We start from the raw sequence: 20,000 nt of genomic DNA, 5'->3' as shown, positions 1-20,000 counted from the left end.
GAGTGTAGGGGACAAAACAGATCCTTGGGGGACGCCGTTTGTGAAGTTTCTGATGTTAGAGGACTGACCGGCAAATGTTACGTGTGCACATCTGTCTGCTAAATAGTTTGCCAGCCATCTTTTTGTGTTATTGTGCATGTTTGTGTTGAGTATTTTGTTTGTGAGGTTGTGGCGCGGGATGGCATCAAAAGCTTTGCTAATGTCTAGTGTGACTAGGAGTGTTCTGTGTGGTGGCCTAGCTGAATTTATGCCATCGAAAACTCTCTGTGTAAGGTCTGTAAGAAGGGTGTTTGTGGAGTGTAGTGGCCTAAAGCCATGTTGTGACTGGGCTAGGGGAATGTGAGGTGTGACTAGTTATAGTATCAGGCGTTCAGTGACTTTAGAGGGGGTGCAGAGGAGTGTGATGGGGCGATGTGAGGAGGGTAACGTGGGGTCTTTGTTGGGTTTAGGGATGGTGATGATATTGCCATGCTTCCAGATGTTGGGTATTATGTTGTGTGAGTAGCTGTAGTTTGATATGTTGGTGAGTGCTTGTATGTCTTGTAGTCCTAAGTGTTTAAGGTGAATGTTGCTTATGTTGTCTGGTCCACAGGCAGATGAGTGCTTGAGGTTGTTAATGATGTGCTTCGTCTGGTTGTAAGTGAAAGGTGCATAGTCTGGGTCTGTGGGGAACTGTCTCTTACGTCGGATGATACGTCGGTCTGCCGGATGGGGGGTTAGATGGCTGACTTGTGAAAAGTGATTGATGACAGTGTTTGCTTGTTGTTTGTTTGAGGGTATGGTGTCTGTTGTTGTGACGGCAGCGTGTGATTGTGTGGTGTTGCTGTTGGAAAGTGTGATGCTGTTTAGTGTTTTGTAGAGTTTGCTAATGTTTGTTTTGTGGTCAAGTGTTTGGAGGTAATTTTTCCAGTTTAGTGTTTGCTGTTCTGATATTTTATTGTTTATCTGAGTGTTGAGTTCTTGTATTTGTTGTATGGTGTCTTGTGTATGGGGTGTTGGGGAGTGTCGCAGTGTGTCCTGTTGTCTGATGAGGCCTTGAATTTCTGGTGTGAAGTTGGGTTGTGTCTCTTTCTGTTGCCTCTAGGGATGTGTCTTTTGTCTGCGTTTTGTATAATTGTATTGAAAATGTGCACAGCGGTGTTGATGTTTGTGATGGGTGTACTGTTTATTGTTTCGAAATGTTGTTCTGTTTCAGTTACAAAGGCCTCCCAGTTGGCTCTCTTATAATTAGTGTATGTGTGTCTGTGGCCAGCTGGGGTGATTCTGGTTTTGGTAGTGATGATGATTGGGAGGTGAGTGAGTGAGTTAAGGTGGTCTCCCTCTCTCTCTCTCTCTCTCTCTCTCAGACGATTTTCCTCAGCAGAAGAGCACCTTAGAAGTGAGTTAAGGTGCGCTCTCTCTCTCTCTCTCTCTCTCTCTCTCTCTCTCTCCATAGAAGTAAGCCAGTTAAAGCAGTCTACATCTAACCCCCCCAGTTCAAAAATCAATCCCCTAAGCTGAATAAAATCGTCTGGAGAGAGAGAGAGAGAGAGAGAGAGAGAGAGAGAGAGAGAGAGAGAGAGAGAGAGAGAGCTGACTTTGTGGGGTTGGTGAAAAATAAAAAGAAAAATTAAAAAGAAAAACAAGAAAAAGAAAAACATGGAGGGGAAAGAAAGGGATTTAAAAAGAATTGTGAGAGAGAGAGAGAGAGAGAGAGAGAGAGAGAGAGAGAGAGAGAGAGAGAGAGAGAGAGAGAGCGAGAGAGAGAGAGAGAGAGAGAGTTTAATGAAAGTAAAAGCCTTTGACTCCACACGGTTGAGAAGGTCCGTTGTGGAAAGCCTACACTCCACCCCTTTCCCCTCACACACACACACACACACACACACACACACACACACACACACACACAATTTCTAGCACACAATGAAGAGATCGTTTCCAAACCTCCTCGCAGAAGTCGGTTCACTCTACGGACTCGAACTGCCACATTTCACTTCATACAGGCGTGTAGCCTTTGTAAGATCTAAATCTTCCTCCTCCTCCATTTACTAGTACTATTACTACTACTACTTCCACTACTACTACTACTGTTACTACTACTACTACTACTATTAACACAAATAATAATAAAAAAAATAATGTACCGTAATAATAATGATGATGATGATGATGATGATAATGATGATGATGATAATAATAATAATAATAATAATAATAATAATAATAAGAGCATCTGGAGGTACTTACTAAAGGAACATTTCTACCACATATGAAGTTATTAAAGACAAGAATGAATGACCTAAAAATGAAAAAGTATTTGAAAGAAAGAAAGAAAAATAAGAAATAAGAAAGTAAGCAAATCCAGTAAACAAGTCGACCAGATTTTCCAAGACTAATCACCCAAATCTTGTTTCAATACATCGGAGCCACATATGTGTACATGATTTATTGACCGCACACACACACACATACATACACACACACACACTGACACACACACACACACACATGGGAGAGAGAGAGAGAGAGAGAGAGAGAGAGAGAGAGAGAGACACACACACACACACACACACACACACACACATGGGGAGAGAGAGAGAGAGAGAATTTTCTGCATTCTCTCTGGGAGGGTGACGACCAGAATTTACCTTTCCACATGCTGACCAAGTACGAATCAGAGGAGAATAACAAAAGAGAGCAATGCAGGTGGAAGAATATGTGGAAGTGGAGGAGTGTGTGGATGTGGAGGAGTGTGTGGATGTGGAGGAGTGTGTGGAAGTGGAGGAGTGTGTGGATGTGGAGGAGTGTGTGGAAGTGGAGGAGTGTGTAGATGTGGAGGAGTGTGTGGAAGTGGAGGAGTGTGTGGAAGTGGAGGAGTGTGTGGATGTGGAGGAGTGTGTGGATGGGTACTGGCATTGTTTGTGTGTGTCTGTGTAGGTTATCGGTATGAAGTGATTGGGGTGCAGATTTATGTATGCATATAAATGGCCACACTACCACCCTCCTGCTAAAATGACTGCCGCAGTTTGATTCGCACCCAGATCATCGCAGGTCGGGAGACGAACGTGATAGGGAATGGGCCACCGTGGATCCGTCTTACTGTGAATTGGTCCAGGTTATTCCTCTCTCTCTCTCTCTCAGGTGACGTCACACAACCAGGTAGAGGCAGTGACAAAACTGGGACATAATGGGACAAAACTGGGACATAATGGGACAAAAATGGGAGTGGGACAAAACTGGGACAAGGGACAAAACTGGGACATAATACTGTAGGACAAAACTGGGACAATGTGACAAAACTGGGACACAATGGGACAAAACTGGGACATAATGGGACAAAACTGGGACATAATGGGACAAAACTGGGACATAATGGGACAAAACTGGGACACAATGGGACAAAACTGGGACAAAATGAATTAAATTTGTACTTTTAAAATGAACTCATTGTATGGATCTGCCTTCAGTGATAAGCAGTTCAATATGTCTATCTGTCTGTCTATCTATCCGTCTGTCTGTCCATCTACCTATCTATTTATCTGTCTATCTACGTCTGTCTGTCTGTCTACCTATCTATCTGTCTACCTATGTATCTATTTGTCTACCTATCTATTTATCCATCTATCTATCTATCTGTCTGTCTATCTATCATTCACCTCGGGGGAGAGTGACAGCCACAACAAGCCTTTTTCCCATACTGGCGAAGCACGAACTAGGCGTGGATGCATGTTAAAGAGAATGTGCTTTAATATCTATGTCTGTGTATCTGTGTCACTTGGAAGAATAAAAAAAAAAAATAAGTCGATCGTGTACCTGCGTTAAGGTTTAAATCCCTGGCCCATCCCTAGCACCTCTTCCTTAGCGATTTATTCTTGGATACGGTCCCTTAATATAATTCTGCACGTTATTTATGAGGAGTTTGATGATTTTGGAATGACTTAAATCACACAGAAGAGGATGGCAAGACCTAATCAGCAAAATAAATCGCTTAGGAGGAGGTGTTAGGGAGACGAGAATACGGTTGCTTCCTATTTTATTCCAGTTAACCCCAGACGATTTTCTTCAGCTGAGTGGGTTATCTCGATGGTTATGGAAGCTCCCTAACACCTTTCCCTAAGCGATTTGTTTATTTCACCCTGCCTTCCTCTTCCGTGTTACTTAAATCCTTCCAATATCACCTTATTTTGCACAGGTAACACATGAAGTGATGTTAACCAGCCGGCCTAAAAATAAATCGGTAAGGGAGAGGTGTTAGGGAGCTTCCTTACCCGCCTGTGTGGTAACCGTCCTAACCGTCAACCGCCATAACCGTCATAACCGCTAACCGCGATAACCGTCAACTGTCCTAACCGTCACAGCAATGGTACAAACAGCCAATTACTTCCCTGTGTGGCCTAATGAACAACACACTTAGCCTAGCACCCCATTCAGGCCACTTCAGCCTTGTTCAGTCGCGTCACATGTATTCCTTTATTACGTCACTTCCGGTACAGTCGGCTACAAGAGTTCATTCACCTTTCCCGCCTCTCTCTCTCTCTCTCTCTCTCTCTCTCTCTCTCTCTCTCTCTCTCTCGCCACTGGATTCACAGACGCGTTAATGTGGGTGATTATTTGTGCAACTCTGTCCACCACTACACATTCAGGCATTCGTGGCCTAACGCCTTTTCTCAAGCGATTTAGTTGGCTTATTACACCTAACTGCCCTCGCCTGTGTTATATAAATCCTTCAGATGTCGCCATACTCTGAATGAATAACGTACAAAATAATACTAATCAGCCATACCAAAAAGTAAATCGGTAAGGGAAAGATGTTAGGGAGCTTCATTAACTCTCGAAAATAAATAATGTACAGAATTACAGTATACGCATCACCTCACTGAATATTTAAATCCCTTATAAACTTACAGCCTGTTCTTCTTTGTCCTTTTCTTCCTCTTCTTCTTATCTCCTCCTCCTCCTCCCATTATTATTATTATTATTATTATTATTATTATTATTATTTTCCTCCTGCCCTCCTCCTTATTATTCTTCCTTTCTTGCTGTCTTCTTCTCTGTTTTCCTTCTACGTCCTCCTCTTATCTCCTCCTCCTCCTCCTCCTCCTCCTCCATCTTCTTCTTCTACTTCTTCTTCTTCTCCTCCTCCTCTTCCTCCTCCTCCTCTTCTTCTACGTCATTTCACCCACCTTCAGACCCACACAGAGCAGCCCAGGGACCTCACTCTTCCACCAATCACTCTTTAACTTAACTTTGGAGTAAACACTACATCTAAACTCTGTCTGAAAATTCCCAGGCTGAATACATTAGTCTGGTATACGTAAAGACGGGGTAGAAGCCATGAGACGCTTAGCCATCGTGCTCACTGGCCAAATACAAATCATGCCTCTGAAAGCTTGTTAAAAAATATATATATACATAAATAAATAAATTCCTTTCATCAAAGTAATGGGTTTTGAAATGTCATCAAATCAGGTCTTTCCAGGGCAATCATATCACCTCAGGTCAAAAAAAAAAGTAATTAAGGTCATCAACAGAGGTCAACCAATGTAATGACCTGTGAGAAATACGTGTCAGTTCATCTATTAGGTTTAAATGGGGTGGGCGCAGAGGAGTGGGCGGGACGGGCTGGGATGGTGTTGCTAGATGAGTATACCCTGTGAAGATGGGCACTGTGGATCGGTTAAGGAAGCTCCCTAACACCTTTTTCCTCAGCGATTTATTTTATTTATGCTGAAAATGGTGGAACTGGCATGATTTAAGTAGCACAGATGATAGTAACGAGTGGTTAGCAAAATAAATCACTTGGGAAAAGGTGTTTGGGAGCTTCCAATGTGGGTGGGGTGGGCGGGGAGAGTGTGCATGACCTCATATTCCTATCAGTTAAGGAAGCTCCCTAACACCTCTCCCTTAGCGATTTATTTTTGGATATGGGTGGTTAATATCCTTTCGTACGTTCCTTCTGATGCGAACTGCGATACTGGAAGGATTTATATAACTCAGACGAGAACAGGAAGGTGTAATAAACAAAATAAATCGCTTAGAAAAAGGTGTTAGGAAGCTTCCTCACACGGAAAGCAAAACACTTACGAATCGTCAACAACAACTACAAATACTACAACTACAACTACTACTACTACTACTAGTAAGCACGCGTTACTCTCACATACCCCGCACCCCACGACGCAGGCGCCAGTAAGTCATAAACACTGACAATTTCACTCAGCGACCAGACGATTTTATTCAGCGACCAGACGATTTTATTCTGCGACCAGACGATTTTATTCAGCCACCAGATGATTTTATTCAGCGACCAGACGATTTTATTCAGCTGAGGGGGGGCCCGAGGTACTGCAGGGGTTGACGAGGCCTGTATCTAATCCCCCTTGTCCGAAAAGCATCTCTAAGCTTAAGAAAATCGTCTGAAACACCGTGACGTAACGTAACACTGAGACGCAACGGAACGTAACCCATTTAAGTGACGCAGCGTAACAAGGAAACTTACCAACAAGACGTGACGTAGCAAAAGAGACGCTGCGTAACAAAGACAACGTAACAGGCGTGACGTAACACACAGAGACGTAACGCAGCCTAAAAAGACGTACCGGAAAATAAGGAGAAGCAACTGTACCCCTGACATTGGACGAGCAGCCTGAGGGGTTGGATGGGATATAATAATGGACTCTCTCTCTCTCTCTCTCTCTCTCTCTCTCTCTCTCTCTCTCTCTCTCCATCCTCTCTTCACTCTCTCCCGTCCTCCCTTTTCTATTCTCAAACCTCCTCCCTCTTCTCCCCTTTCTCCTTCCTCCCTCCCTCCCTCCCCCTCCTCCCCTCTCAATCCCTCCTTGCTTCCTTCTTTCTTCCTTCCTTCTTCCTCTTCCCTCCCTCCCTCCTCCTCGTCTTTCTCCTCTTCCTTCTTCCCTCTTCCTCTTCTCTCTCACCCTCCCAACTTCCTCCTTCCTTCCTTCTCTCTACCCTCCCTCCTTCACTCTCCCTTTTTCCCTCCTCCCCCCTCTACCCCTTTCCTCCCCTCCCCTTCTCTTTTCACCTTCCTTTCTTCCTTCTTCCATTTCTTTCCTCCCCTTCCTCCTAGCTAGACTCTCTCCCTCCCTCCCTCCCTCCTAGCTAGTCTCTCTCCCTCCCTCCCTCCCTCCTAGCTAGTCTCTCTCCCTCCCTCCCTCCCTCCTAGCTAGTCTCTCTCCCTCCCTCCCTCCCTCCTAGCTAGTCTCCCTCCCTCCCTCTCTCCCTCCTAGCTAGTCTCCCTCCCTCCTAGCTAGTCTCCCTCCCTCCCTCTCTCCCTCCTAGCTAGTCTCCCTCCCTCCTAGCTAGTCTCCCTCCCTCCCTCCTCTTTCTCCTCATTACCCGGAGGCTAACACAGATACAGTGACTCTCTCTCTCTCTCTCTCTCTCTCTCTCTCTCTCTCTCTCTCTCTCTCTCTCTCCGTATTTAACCCTCTTTCTCCTCTAGTAGTCTTCCTTCCTTCCTTCTTTACCTCCTCCTTTCCCTCCTTTTCTCTCGTCCTTCCTTCCTTCCCTCCTTCCTTCATTCCGTCCTTCCATCATTCTATTTTACATATTTTTTTTCCTTAATACCGCCTTTTCTTTCACATTTTCCTTTCTTCTCTCCTTCCCTTCTCCCTTCCTTCAATCCCTCCCTCCTTCCTTCCTTCCTTCTTTCTCTTCTCTTCATCCCCTTCCGTTCTTCCCTCCTGCTTTCTCTTTCTCCCTCCCTCCCTTCCTTCCTTCCTTCTCTTTCTCCCTCCCTCCCTCCCTTCCTTCCTTCCTTCTTTCTCCCTCCCTCCCCTCCTTCCTTCCTTCTCTTTCTCCCTCCCTCCCTTTCTTCCTTATCATCCAGCTTTCCTTCCTTCCTTCTCTTCCTCCCTCCCTCCTTTCCTTTCCTCCTTCCTTCCTTGTCTTCCTTCCTTCTCTCTCTCCCTCCCTCCCTTCCTCCTTCCTTCCTTCTCTTTCTCCCTCCCTTACACCACTCCTTCCCTCCTTCCTTCCTTATCCTCCTTCCTAGATTCTCTCCCTCCCTTGTCTTCCTTACTTCCCTCTCTTTCTCCCTCCCTCCCTTCCTCTCTTTCTTCTTTTGCTCCTTCCTTGTCTTCTTCGTTCCTTCTCTTTCTCTCTCCATTCCTTCCTTCCCTCCTTGCTTGTCTTCAATAATTCCTTCCTTATCCTCCGGCCATCCTTCCCTCTCTTTCTCCCTCCCTTCCCCTTCCTTCCTTCCCTCCCTTCCTCCTTCCTTCCCTCCTTCTTTACCTTCCTACCTTCCTTCCTTCCTTCCTTCAATGGGGTGTTTATCGTATGAGAATGGTCTTTGAAGGTTGGCTGGTACAGTGTGTGTCAAAAATAGTATTCAGAACTCAACAGGGGGGAGCAAAAACTGGGCAGGATAGGCTGAGGTAGTGGTGGTGCAAAGGGGGAGTATGCCCTGTGAAGAGGAGCAGATCTGGTGCGGTGTGTGTGTGTGTGTGTGTGTGTGTGTGTGTGTGTGTGTGTGTGTGTGTGTGTGTGTGTGTGTGTGTGTGAGAGAGAGAGAGAGAGAATCGACTGGTGTTAACTTCAATAAAACACACAATGACCGGTGTTAACAGCAATAAAACACACAAGCCACTGGTGTTAACAGTAATAAAACACACAAGCCACTGGTGTTAACAGCAATAAAACACACAAGCCACTGGTGTTAACAGTAATAAAACACACAATGACCGGTGTTAACAGTAATAAAACACACAAGCCACTGGTGTTAACAGTAATAAAACACACAAGCCACTGGTGTTAACAGTAATAAAACACACAAGCCACTGGTGTTAACTTCAATAAAACACACAAGCCACTGGTGTTAACAGTAATAAAACACACAATGACCGGTGTTAACAGTAATAAAACACACAAGCCACTGGTGTTAACAGTAATAAAACACACAAGCCACTGGTGTTAACAGCAATAAAACACACAAGCCACTGGTGTTAACAGTAATAAAACACACAATGACCGGTGTTAACAGTAATAAAACACACAAGCCACTGGTGTTAACAGTAATAAAACACACAAGCCACTGGTGTTAACAGTAATAAAACACACAAGCCACTGGTGTTAACTTCAATAAAACACACAAGCCACTGGTGTTAACAGTAATAAAACACACAAGCCACTGGTGTTAACAGTAATAAAACACACAAGCCACTGGTGTTAACTTCAATAAAACACACAAGCCACTGGTGTTAACTTCAATAAAACACACAATGACCGGTGTTAACAGTAATAAAACACACAAGCCACTGGTGTTAACTTCAATAAAACACACAAGCCACTGGTGTTAACAGCAATAAAACACACAAGCCACTGGTGTTAACAGTAATAAAACACACAAGCCACTGGTGTTAACAGCAATAAAACACACAAGCCACTGGTGTTAACTTCAATAAAACACACAATGACCGGTGTTAACAGTAATAAAACACACAAGCCACTGGTGTTAACAGTAATAAAACACACAAGCCACTGGTGTTAACCTCAATAAAACACACAAGCCACTGGTGTTAACAGTAATAAAACACACAAGCCACTGGTGTTAACAGTAATAAAACACACAAGCCACTGGTGTTAACTTCAATAAAACACACAAGCCACTGGTGTTAACAGTAATAAAACACACAAGCCACTGGTGTTAACAGTAATAAAACACACAAGCCACTGGCGTTAACTTCAATAAAACACACAAGCCACTGGTGTTAACAGTAATAAAACACACAAGCCACTGGTGTTAACAGCAATAAAACACACAAGCCACTGGTGTTAACAGTAATAAAACACACAAGCCACTGGTGTTAACAGCAATAAAACACACAAGCCACTGGTGTTAACAGTAATAAAACACACAGGCCACTGGTGTTAACAGTAATAAAACACACAAGCCACTGGTGTTAACAGTAATAAAACACACAGGCCACTGGTGTTAACAGCAATAAAACACACAAGCCACTGGTGTTAACAGTAATAAAACACACAGGCCACTGGTGTTAACAGTAATAAAACACACAAGCCACTGGTGTTAACAGTAATAAAACACACAGGCCACTGGTGTTAACAGTAATAAAACACACAAGCCACTGGTGTTAGCTCCAATAAAACACACAAGCCACTGGTGTTAACAGTAATAAAACACACAGGCCACTGGTGTTAACAGTAATAAAACACACAAGCCACTGGTGTTAACAGTAATAAAACACACAGGCCACTGGTGTTAACAGTAATAAAACACACAAGCCACTGGTGTTAGCTCCAATAAAACACACAAGCCACTGGTGTTAACAGTAATAAAACACACAGGCCACTGGTGTTAACAGTAATAAAACACACAGGCCACTGGTGTTAACAGTAATAAAACACACAAGCCACTGGTGTTAACAGTAATAAAACACACAGGCCACTGGTGTTAACAGTAATAAAACACACAAGCCACTGGTGTTAACAGTAATAAAACACACAGGCCACTGGTGTTAACAGTAATAAAACACACAAGCCACTGGTGTTAGCTCCAATAAAACACACAAGCCACTGGTGTTAACAGTAATAAAACACACAGGCCACTGGTGTTAACAGTAATAAAACACACAGGCCACTGGTGTTAACAGTAATAAAACACACAAGCCACTGGTGTTAACAGTAATAAAACACACAGGCCACTGGTGTTAACAGTAATAAAACACACAAGCCACTGGTGTTAGCTCCAATAAAACACAGAGTTCTTTATTCTTGGTCCAAACTCTGATCCGGGGTGTTTTTTTTTTTGTTTTTTTTTTCTTTTATCTTTTCCTTTCTTTTATCTTCCTTTCAACTCCTTTCTTTTTCTCTCCCTTTCTTTCTTTCTTTCTTCTATCTCTTCCTTTTATCTTTCTTTTCTTTCTCTCTTTTCATAAATAAATAAATAAAGCGAGGTTCACTTTTTAAAACCCTGGGATGAAGGAATGATTTCTCTTCCCCGTAATTCTTGTCTGTTGAGGAAGCTCCCTAACACCTTTTCCTAAGCGATTTATTCTGCTCATTCCACCATACTACCCTCTTCTGCGTCACACAAATCCTCCCAATATCGCCATCCTCTGCATAAATAACGTACAAAAGGATATTCTCCCTAACACCTTTTCCTAAGCGATTTATTTTGCTCATTACACCTCACTATCCTTTCTGCGTTACACAAATCCTTCCAATATCGCCATCCCCTGCATAAACAACGTACAAAAGAACATTCTCCCTAACACCTTTTCCTAAGTGATTTATTCTGCTCATTCCACCATAGTATCCTCCTCTGCGTTACACAAATCCTTCCAATATCGCCATCCTCTGCATCAATAACGTACAAAAGGATATCAGCCACCCATATAAAAAAAAATGAATCACTAAGGAAGAGTTGTTTGGGAGCTCAATAAAAAAAAGTCTGGAGTTGCCTACAAAACAGTACTAGAGTTGTCGCAACCATCAGGGGGTTAATATCTTCAGAACGACGACATATTGATTCTGTTATGGGTACTAAACACGCGATCTGAGAGAGAGAGAGAGAGAGAGAGAGAGAGAGAGAGAGAGAGAGAGAGAGAGAGAGAGAGAGAGAGAGAGATGCCTTCACGCGGTGGCACTGATATACCCAGGTGGCTCCAATGCCTGATTATACACGTCCCTCAATTCCCTCCCTATCCCACGAAAGGCGAAGGGAGGGCTGTATGAAGGGGAACTCAAGCCTGCAGTCCACGGGGTTCACATTTCAGATGAACCCAGAACAACAACAACAACAACAACAACAGTATTTAAAGCCCAAATAGAGTATAAACATCAGAGAGTCATATTACGGAACACGATTACAAAATAAAATAAAAAAACACGAAAACAAACACAACCCACGAATTATCATCAAAGCCAACTCGTTAAGGAAGACATTAATAAGAAAATAAAGCACCCGACAGACTGGAGAACAAAGTAGGAAAGAACAAGGAGAACAAACATGAGGAACAAATCATAACAGGGGACAGGGGTGGCAGTTGTTTACATTAGGAAGGAAAGCACGTGTTGGGCCAAGCACGTGACAGTGTGGGAAAGACAAGATCACGTACACACACACACGAGAAGGGGAGGAGAGGGGAGGGGAGGGGAGGGAGAGGGGAGGGGAGGGGAGGGGAGGGGAGGGAAGGGGAGGGGAGGGGAGGGGAGGGGAGGGGAGGGGAGGGGAGGGGAGGGCAGGGGAGGGGAGGGGAGGGGAGGGCAGGGGAGGGGAGGGGAGGGGAGGGCAGGGGAGGGTAGGATATGTTATAGAGTAGGTTACATTACGCTTATAAGTGAGAGAGAGAGAGAGAGAGAGAGAGAGAGAGACAGAGACAGACAGACAGACAGACAGACAGACAGACAGACAGAAACCAAAAAACGCCACACCAAAAAATTAACCCTAATAAAAACAATGAAAGTAAACAAAAAAAAACACACACACAACAACTAACCAAGACTCACCTAATTTTTGGTTAAATATCTTGTCAAAATTAACTTCGCCCATCTTCTCCAGGTGTTTATGCATTACACTCCTCACGCTGAAAAAAAGAGAGAGAGAAAACTGGTCACGATATTTCCTTGACATAGACATAAAGGGGAATAATGAGGAAAGAAAATGTTGTAAGTCTACCTTGACTGGCGAAAAATACAATTAAAAAAAAATAGATGCAATGTTTTCTTGACGATGCTAATAGATAGGATGGAAAAATTATACATTATTTTTTTTTTGAGAGAGAGAGAGAGAGAGAGAGAGAGAGAGAGAGAGAGAGAGAGAGAGAGAGAAAGAAAGCTGCCATGAATTTACTTTTGATACACACATGAAAAAAACAAGTCTTTCCTAATTGCCTTTTATTACTTCAGATTTAATTACACATCATTAGCACCATCATAATGACCCCAATTAGGCATAGAAGGGCAGGTGGGATTTAAAGATGGAAGCAGGTGGGATTTAAAGATGGAGGCAGGTGGGATTTAAAGATGGAGGCAGGTGGGATTTAAAGATGAGGAAAATGGAAGTAAAAATAAGACTACAATATACCATGCTCAGTGAAATTATTATTATTATTATTATTATTAGTATTATTATTATTATTACTACTACTACTACTACTACTATTATCATAACTATTATTATTATTATTATTAAAGCTAGTACCTCAAACGAGAGAAGCGGTAAGTAAGAATCATTAAAATCATCATCACAAACACTACCATCAGAATCATCACTCCCATCATCATCATCATCACAAAACCACCATCACTGCTATCATCATCACTACTACAACCATCATCATCATCACTTACCACCACAACCAATATCATTATCATTCACCACCATCATCATCATGCACCACCACAACCATCATCATCATCATCACTCACACCACCATAACCATCATCATCATCATCACTATCACTCACCACAACCATCCTCCACCTCCTCCTCACGAACATCATCATCACCAGGTACCGCAGAAAAACAAAAACAGTCCTATCTCTCTATGTATCTATTGCCAGACGCCTTAATCCCGTGAGGGGCAGCCACAAACAAATCACCTCCATGTCGCCCTGTCCCCATCCATTTCACTGCCTTGCTCATCCCTCTAATTAAAGGTAAGCTAAAAACACAGGTAAATGTTAAATAGTGTCCATTAAGGTGAGAGAGAGAGAGAGAGAGAGAGAGAGAGAGAGAGAGAGAGAGAGAGAGAGAGAGAGATGCAATAAGACAGATGAGTACAGATGTTTAATAAGACTCAAACACCTGTCCACGTACCTCAACACCCCATACCGACCGTGTGTGTGTGTGTGTGTGTGTGTGTGTGTGTGAGAGAGAGAGAGAGAGAGACTGAAAGAAGGTAGGTAATCTATCTATCTGTCTATCTATCTATCTATCATTCAACCTTCTTTATCCCATCTGAAGCGTAGGAACCCTGGGCTAGGTAACTTATTCCCCACATTTAAGAAGTGCATGACCAGCCTCGCCCGCCCCTGAGTAGCACTATGTGAGCACTACACCCCCTCCCAAGTAGTCCCTTTCCAGCCCCTTTCTACTGGAGTGCCTTTGCTAGGTATAGTGTTACCACCCAGCGTAGCAAATGGTTACCTCTTTATTATTATTATTATTATTATTATTATTATTATTATTATTATCATTATTCAGTGTTACCATACTCCCACATGTGTTATCGGTTATGAGGGTTCTTTATCACCTTTTCCTAAGCGATTTATTTTCCTTATTACACATACCTATCCTCTTTTGTGTTACCTAAATCACTCTATCACCATACTCTGCATAAATAACGAACAAAACGGATACTAACCACCCATATCCAAAAATAAATCGCAACAGAGGAGGTGTTAGGCAATAGGAGCTACAGGCTCTCACATGTAAGACTGTAAACTAACTATTGATTATACCATACCGTCACTACAAAAAGTTCACCCACACTTTCCTTCTGGCTGATTTTTGTCTTATTCTAGCAATGTCACCTATTCAGCACTAAATCCACCGTCCATACTGAATACATGCTAGGGGTATCTGGTTCAGGGCTGGTGTGGTGGTATTAGAAGTGGTATTTTTATGACTTGGTGTGTTTTGTGGAAGATAATACAAGCCTGGTATAACGAAATTCAAATTCAAATTCAAATATTCAACGGTTTCTTTGACTAAGGATCGAACTCACGTCTTTCTTGGACAGCAGACGACATCCCTACCCACCTGGCCACCACCTCCATGATTTAACGTGATTATAATAGGAAACTCTCTCTCTCTCTCTCACACACACACACACAGAAGGGGCGAGAGAGAGAGAGAGAGAGAGAGAGAGAGAGAGAGAGAGAGAGAGAGAGAGAGAGAGAGAGAGAGAGAGAGAGAAATTACCTTTAACCTCTTCAAGTCAGTGATGCCATTTTGAGAGAGAGAGAGAGAGAGAGAGAGAGAGAGAGAGAGAGAGAGAGAGAGAGAGAGAGAGAAATTACCTTTAACCTCTTCAAGTCAGTGATGCCATTTTGAGAGAGAGAGAGAGAGAATTACCTTTAACCTCTTCAAGTCAGTGATGCCATTTTGAGAGAGAGAGAGAGAGAGAGAGAGAGAGAGATAACCCCTTCAGTACGAGGTCCCTCCCTAACGTGAATAAAATCGTCTGGAGGCAGCAAAAAAAAAAAAAATAAAACTAATTAATTTACTGTCTCATTTATAACCCTAATTAGGCTCCATAATTACACCTTTGAAGGGGTAGGGGGCAGAGGCTAGGCTTGTATATCTCACCACATAAACCCCTTCACCCCGAGAACGTCATTATACTCAGTGCTGACTATGGGTGAAGGAGGCACTGAGGATTGGTCTGTCCGTGCATGCCAGTGTGCGTGGGTGGGTCTGTGCGTGCGTGTGTGTGTGTGTGTGCGTGGGTGGGTCCGTGCGTGCGTGGGTGGGTCCGTGCGTGTGTGGGTGTGTGCGTGCGTGGGTGCGTGGATGTGTGTGTGCGTGGGTGCATGCGTGTGTGGGTCCGTGCATCCGTAACACTATTCTAAGCATGATATCTCCTGAACCCAAGGACGCATTTCGACCAAACTTCTGTCAGTAATGCAGTAAGAAGGGACAATGAACTGATCAGGTCACCAAGGTCAAGGGGTCAAAGGTCAAGGTCATACAGGTGTGGATATCTGAACCCATGGATTGATTTTGACCAAACTTCTGTCAGTATTGCAGTATGAAGGGTCAATGAACTGATAAGGTCATCAAGGTCAAGGGGTCAAAGGACAAGGTCATATGGGGTCGACCTGGTTTATCTTCACTCTTATTTCAACCATCCTTCCCTCTCACCTCCCTCCTTCCCTCCATTTTTCCGCTCTCTCTCTGTGAATGTGGGCTGAGGCAGCATCCCAAGCATCACCGACTTTCCTTCTCTCTCTCTCTCTCTTTCTGTGTGTGTGTGTGTGTGTGTGTGTGTGTGTGTGTGTGTGTGTGTGTGTGTGTGTGTGTGTGTGTGTGTGTGTGTGTGTGTGTGTGTGTGTGTGTGTGTGTGGCTTGTATTTTCATTGACTTAGGGACTCACTAGCACCTCTTCTCTAACGATTTATTTTGCATATTACACCTACATAAAGCTGAGGCGTCAATGTGGATAAATAGTATGGCAAGGGGGAGGTGGTGGGGAGTGACCTTAATCAGTGAGAATATGAGTCAATGATGTGCAGGGGTGGTGGGGGAAGGGAAAGGGCTGGGGAGAGGGGAGGGGAGGGGAGGGAAGAGGAGAGGGGGTGGAGGTTAGATAGAGCAAGATTATCCTTCCACAGTCTGGATTTTCGGGGTTGATCTACCTGCCAGGCAATCTCTTTCCTCATCTCGGCCCCAACTCATCCCTTCTTTCTTTCCCTGCCATCTTTTTACCTTTCACTTCCCCCACCTGGTCAGCTCCAGTGGGTTCCCCCCCCCAACCCAAAACCGCCATCAAGAGTGATCTGGCTCAGCCCCTCACCGCAGCCAAGATGGAGGTGGTGGGATGAACTGATTAGGCCAGCAAGGTCATGAAGGTTATATGGTGGGTCTGTCCGCAAGGCCAGGTGAAGGTATACCCAGCGATGATTTGTGTAAACAGCTTGGGGCCTCAGTTTTCGTTTTTCATTTTAACTTAGGAAAGGCTTTTATATCGTGTTTAATTTAACTTGGCCTGAAACTGCTATCCTTCCACACTAAATGCTGCCTGTAGGTACGATGGCAGAGATAAAAGCAGATAGCAAAAATAAAATACTTGTTTGGACTGTACGAGGTAAGGGGGAGGGCTTGGTGGGGAAGGGGTTGACAAAGACTGTTCTGCAGGACCTCTTTAAAAATAATCTCAAGTTGTGTAAATCGTCTTGAGTCAGAAGGAATAAAATCTACAACACCCTAGGCCTGATGGGGTTAAGGCCAGGTGATATAGGAGTGCGTGAAGGTGTGTTACTTGCCCTCATTAACATTCAGGTGTGTGTGCTTGGGATGGGCAGGTATCATAAATCAAGAGGCACACCTGTGAATGTGGGACTGTGAAGGTGTGTGTGTGTGTGTGTGTGTGTGTGTGTGTGTGTGTGTGTGTGTGTGTGTGTGTGTGTGTGTGTGTGTGTGTGTGTGTGTGTGTGTGTGTGAGAGAGAGAGAGAGAGAGTAGTTAATGAGTCTACTTTTCAAAGGGTAGAGGAGTGTGTATAGCTTAGACAGTATGGCCACAGAAAAATATTATTTAATCAGTGGTGAAAATGTGTTGGGAGTGAGTCTCAAGGAAAGGTGAGGAGTGAGACACCGAGAAAAGGGTGGATGGTTATAGTGACTGATATAGTGATGGACAGAGTGATGTATATAGTGATAAAATCTGTATGTCAACATGAACGTTAATTATGCAAAAAAAAAAACTGACGAAGAATGGATAAAGATGAAAACATTATGTAGCTATGCATGACTGGATTACACGACAAGATCCAAGCCTATTCGTAACCCCGACTGGCGCTCTCAAACCACTACACCACCAGGCTCCTACACCACAAGATTATCCCCTTCAGGTCGAGGACGTCTAATTCCACTTCCGCTAACGCCAGACGGTTTTAGAAACCTTGGAGGACGTGGATATGTTTTTCACCTTATCTTTGCTAGTTTAAGACGATTTTATTCAGCTTACGAGACACTTAAGGAGCTGGAGGGGTTAGAATACGGCTATCAGTAACCCCCCTCCTCTTCACTGCCAAAGGTAATCACTAAAAAGATGAATAAAATCGTCTGGAGATACCCTGATGAAGAGAGAGGTGGAAGGGTTTATTTCGGTTCAGTACAATGATGATTCTCTCTCTCTCTCTCTCTCTCTCTCTCTCTCTCTCTCTCTCGCTTTACTCATTTTTCTTCAGTTTAGGACAGGTTGATGGAAAGGGGTTGATTGTCAGTGATGTCACCCTCCCCTGTGTTATGTGTGTATTTCAGTGTGTGTGTGTGTGTGTGTGTGTGTGTGTGTGTGTGTGTGTGTGTGTGTGTGTGTGTGTGTGTGTGACTAGGGTGTGGTGGAGCACAGGTTATGTATCTGTAACACACACACACACACACACACACACACACACGAATACATGCATAAACTCTAACTGGCAATAAAACACACGCCTGCACATACACAGACACTAAGGTACACATACATAAATACACACACAAACACTTACACATCCATACAGGTCAACTGCATACAAATTGTACATAATGCAGATACACACACACACACACACACACATACACACACACACACACACACACACACACACACACACACACACACACACACACACACACACACACACACACACACACACACACAGACTTAAAGCTGACTCACCCAAGCACACGAGAGAGAGAGAGAGAGAGAGAGAGAGAGAGAGAGAGAGAGAGAGAGAGAGATTCAGGTAGGCTCGACTCACCCCACACCACACCACACCACACCACCCTGCCTCACCCCACACCACACCACACCACACCACACCACCCTGCCTCACGCCACACCACATCACACCACACCACACCACCCTGCCTCACCCCACACCACACCACACCACACCACCCTGCCTCACCTCACACCACATCACCCTGCCTCACACCACACCACACCACCTTGCCTCACCCCACACCACACCACACCACCCTGCCTCACCCCACACCACACCACACCACCCTGCCTCACACCACACCACACCACCCGGCCTCACACCACACCACACCACCCTGCCTCACCCCACATCACACCACCCTGCCTCACCCCACATCACACCACCCTGCCTCACACCACACCACACCACCCTGCCTCACACCACACCACACCACCCTGCCTCACACCACACGCCTGCCTCACCCCACACCACACCACACCCTGCCTCATCCCACACCATACCACACATCTGCCTCACCCCACACCACACCACAAACCTGCCTCACCCCACCCACACCACATCACCCTGTTTCACCCCACACCACACCACCCTGCCTCACCCCACACCACACCACCCTGCCTCACCCCACACCACACCACCCAGCCTCACCCCACACCACACCACCCTGCCTCACCCCACACCACACCACCCAGCCTCACCCCACACCACACCACACCACCCTGCCTCACACCACACCACACCACCCTTCCTCACCCCACCACACTGTCTCACACCACAGCACACCATCCTGCCTAACTCCACACCTCACCACCTTGCCTCACACCACACCACACCACCCTGCCTCACACCACACCACAACACCTTGCCTCACCCCACACCACACCACCCTGCCTCACACCACACCACCCTGCCTCACCCCACACCACACCATCCTGCCTCACCCCACACCACACCACCCTGCCTCAGCCCACACCACTCCACAACATCCTGCCTCACACCACACCACACCACACCACCCTGCCTCATCCCACACCACACCACACCACCCTGCCTCACCCCACACCACACCACACCGCACAACCCTGCTTCACCCCACACCACACCACCCTGCCTGACACCACACCACACCACCCTGCTTCACCCCACACCACACCACACCACCCTGCCTCACACCACATCACACCCCCTGTCTCATACCACATCACACCACCCAGCCTCACCCCACACCACACCACACCACCCTGCCTCACCCCACACCACACCACACCACCCTGCCTCACACCACATCACACCACCCTGCCTCACACCACATCACACCACCCTGTCTCATACCACATCACACCACCCTGCCTCACACCACATCACACCACCCTGCCTCACCCCACATCACACCACCCTGCCTCACCCCACACCACACCACCCTGCCTCACATCACCTTCACCATATCGATCCTTCATTCACCCCCTCACCCCAACTCCAACCCCTTGAAGTATTGGCTCATTTAATCTATTTATCTATCTATCTATCTATCTACTTTGCTATTTTTAGACGAAGTTGCTTATCTTACTGAAGGTTTCTTGTAGTGATTAATGCTAACTAT

At 45.1% G+C, this 20,000-nt stretch overlaps 1 protein-coding gene across 1 annotated transcript in view; it reads right to left on the bottom strand.

The window, feature by feature from the left end:
• The window catches only part of Gprk1 (G protein-coupled receptor kinase 1), a 219,458-nt gene that overhangs the window by 83,065 nt on the left and 116,393 nt on the right, over positions 1-20,000 (bottom strand). The window contains exon 2 of the mRNA XM_080275484.1: positions 12,472-12,548. Within this exon, the coding sequence (XP_080131610.1) occupies positions 12,472-12,548 (77 nt within the window). The remainder of the gene's footprint in view (positions 1-12,471; positions 12,549-20,000) is intronic.

This window comes from Coenobita brevimanus, chromosome 61 (assembly GCF_032717465.1).
Source record: "Coenobita brevimanus isolate Jiangsu-jjx chromosome 61, ASM3271746v2, whole genome shotgun sequence".
NCBI lineage: Eukaryota > Metazoa > Arthropoda > Malacostraca > Decapoda > Coenobitidae > Coenobita > Coenobita brevimanus.
The sequence above is the reverse complement of the archived record's forward strand: the minus strand, read 5'-3'. Positions and strand labels throughout refer to the sequence as shown.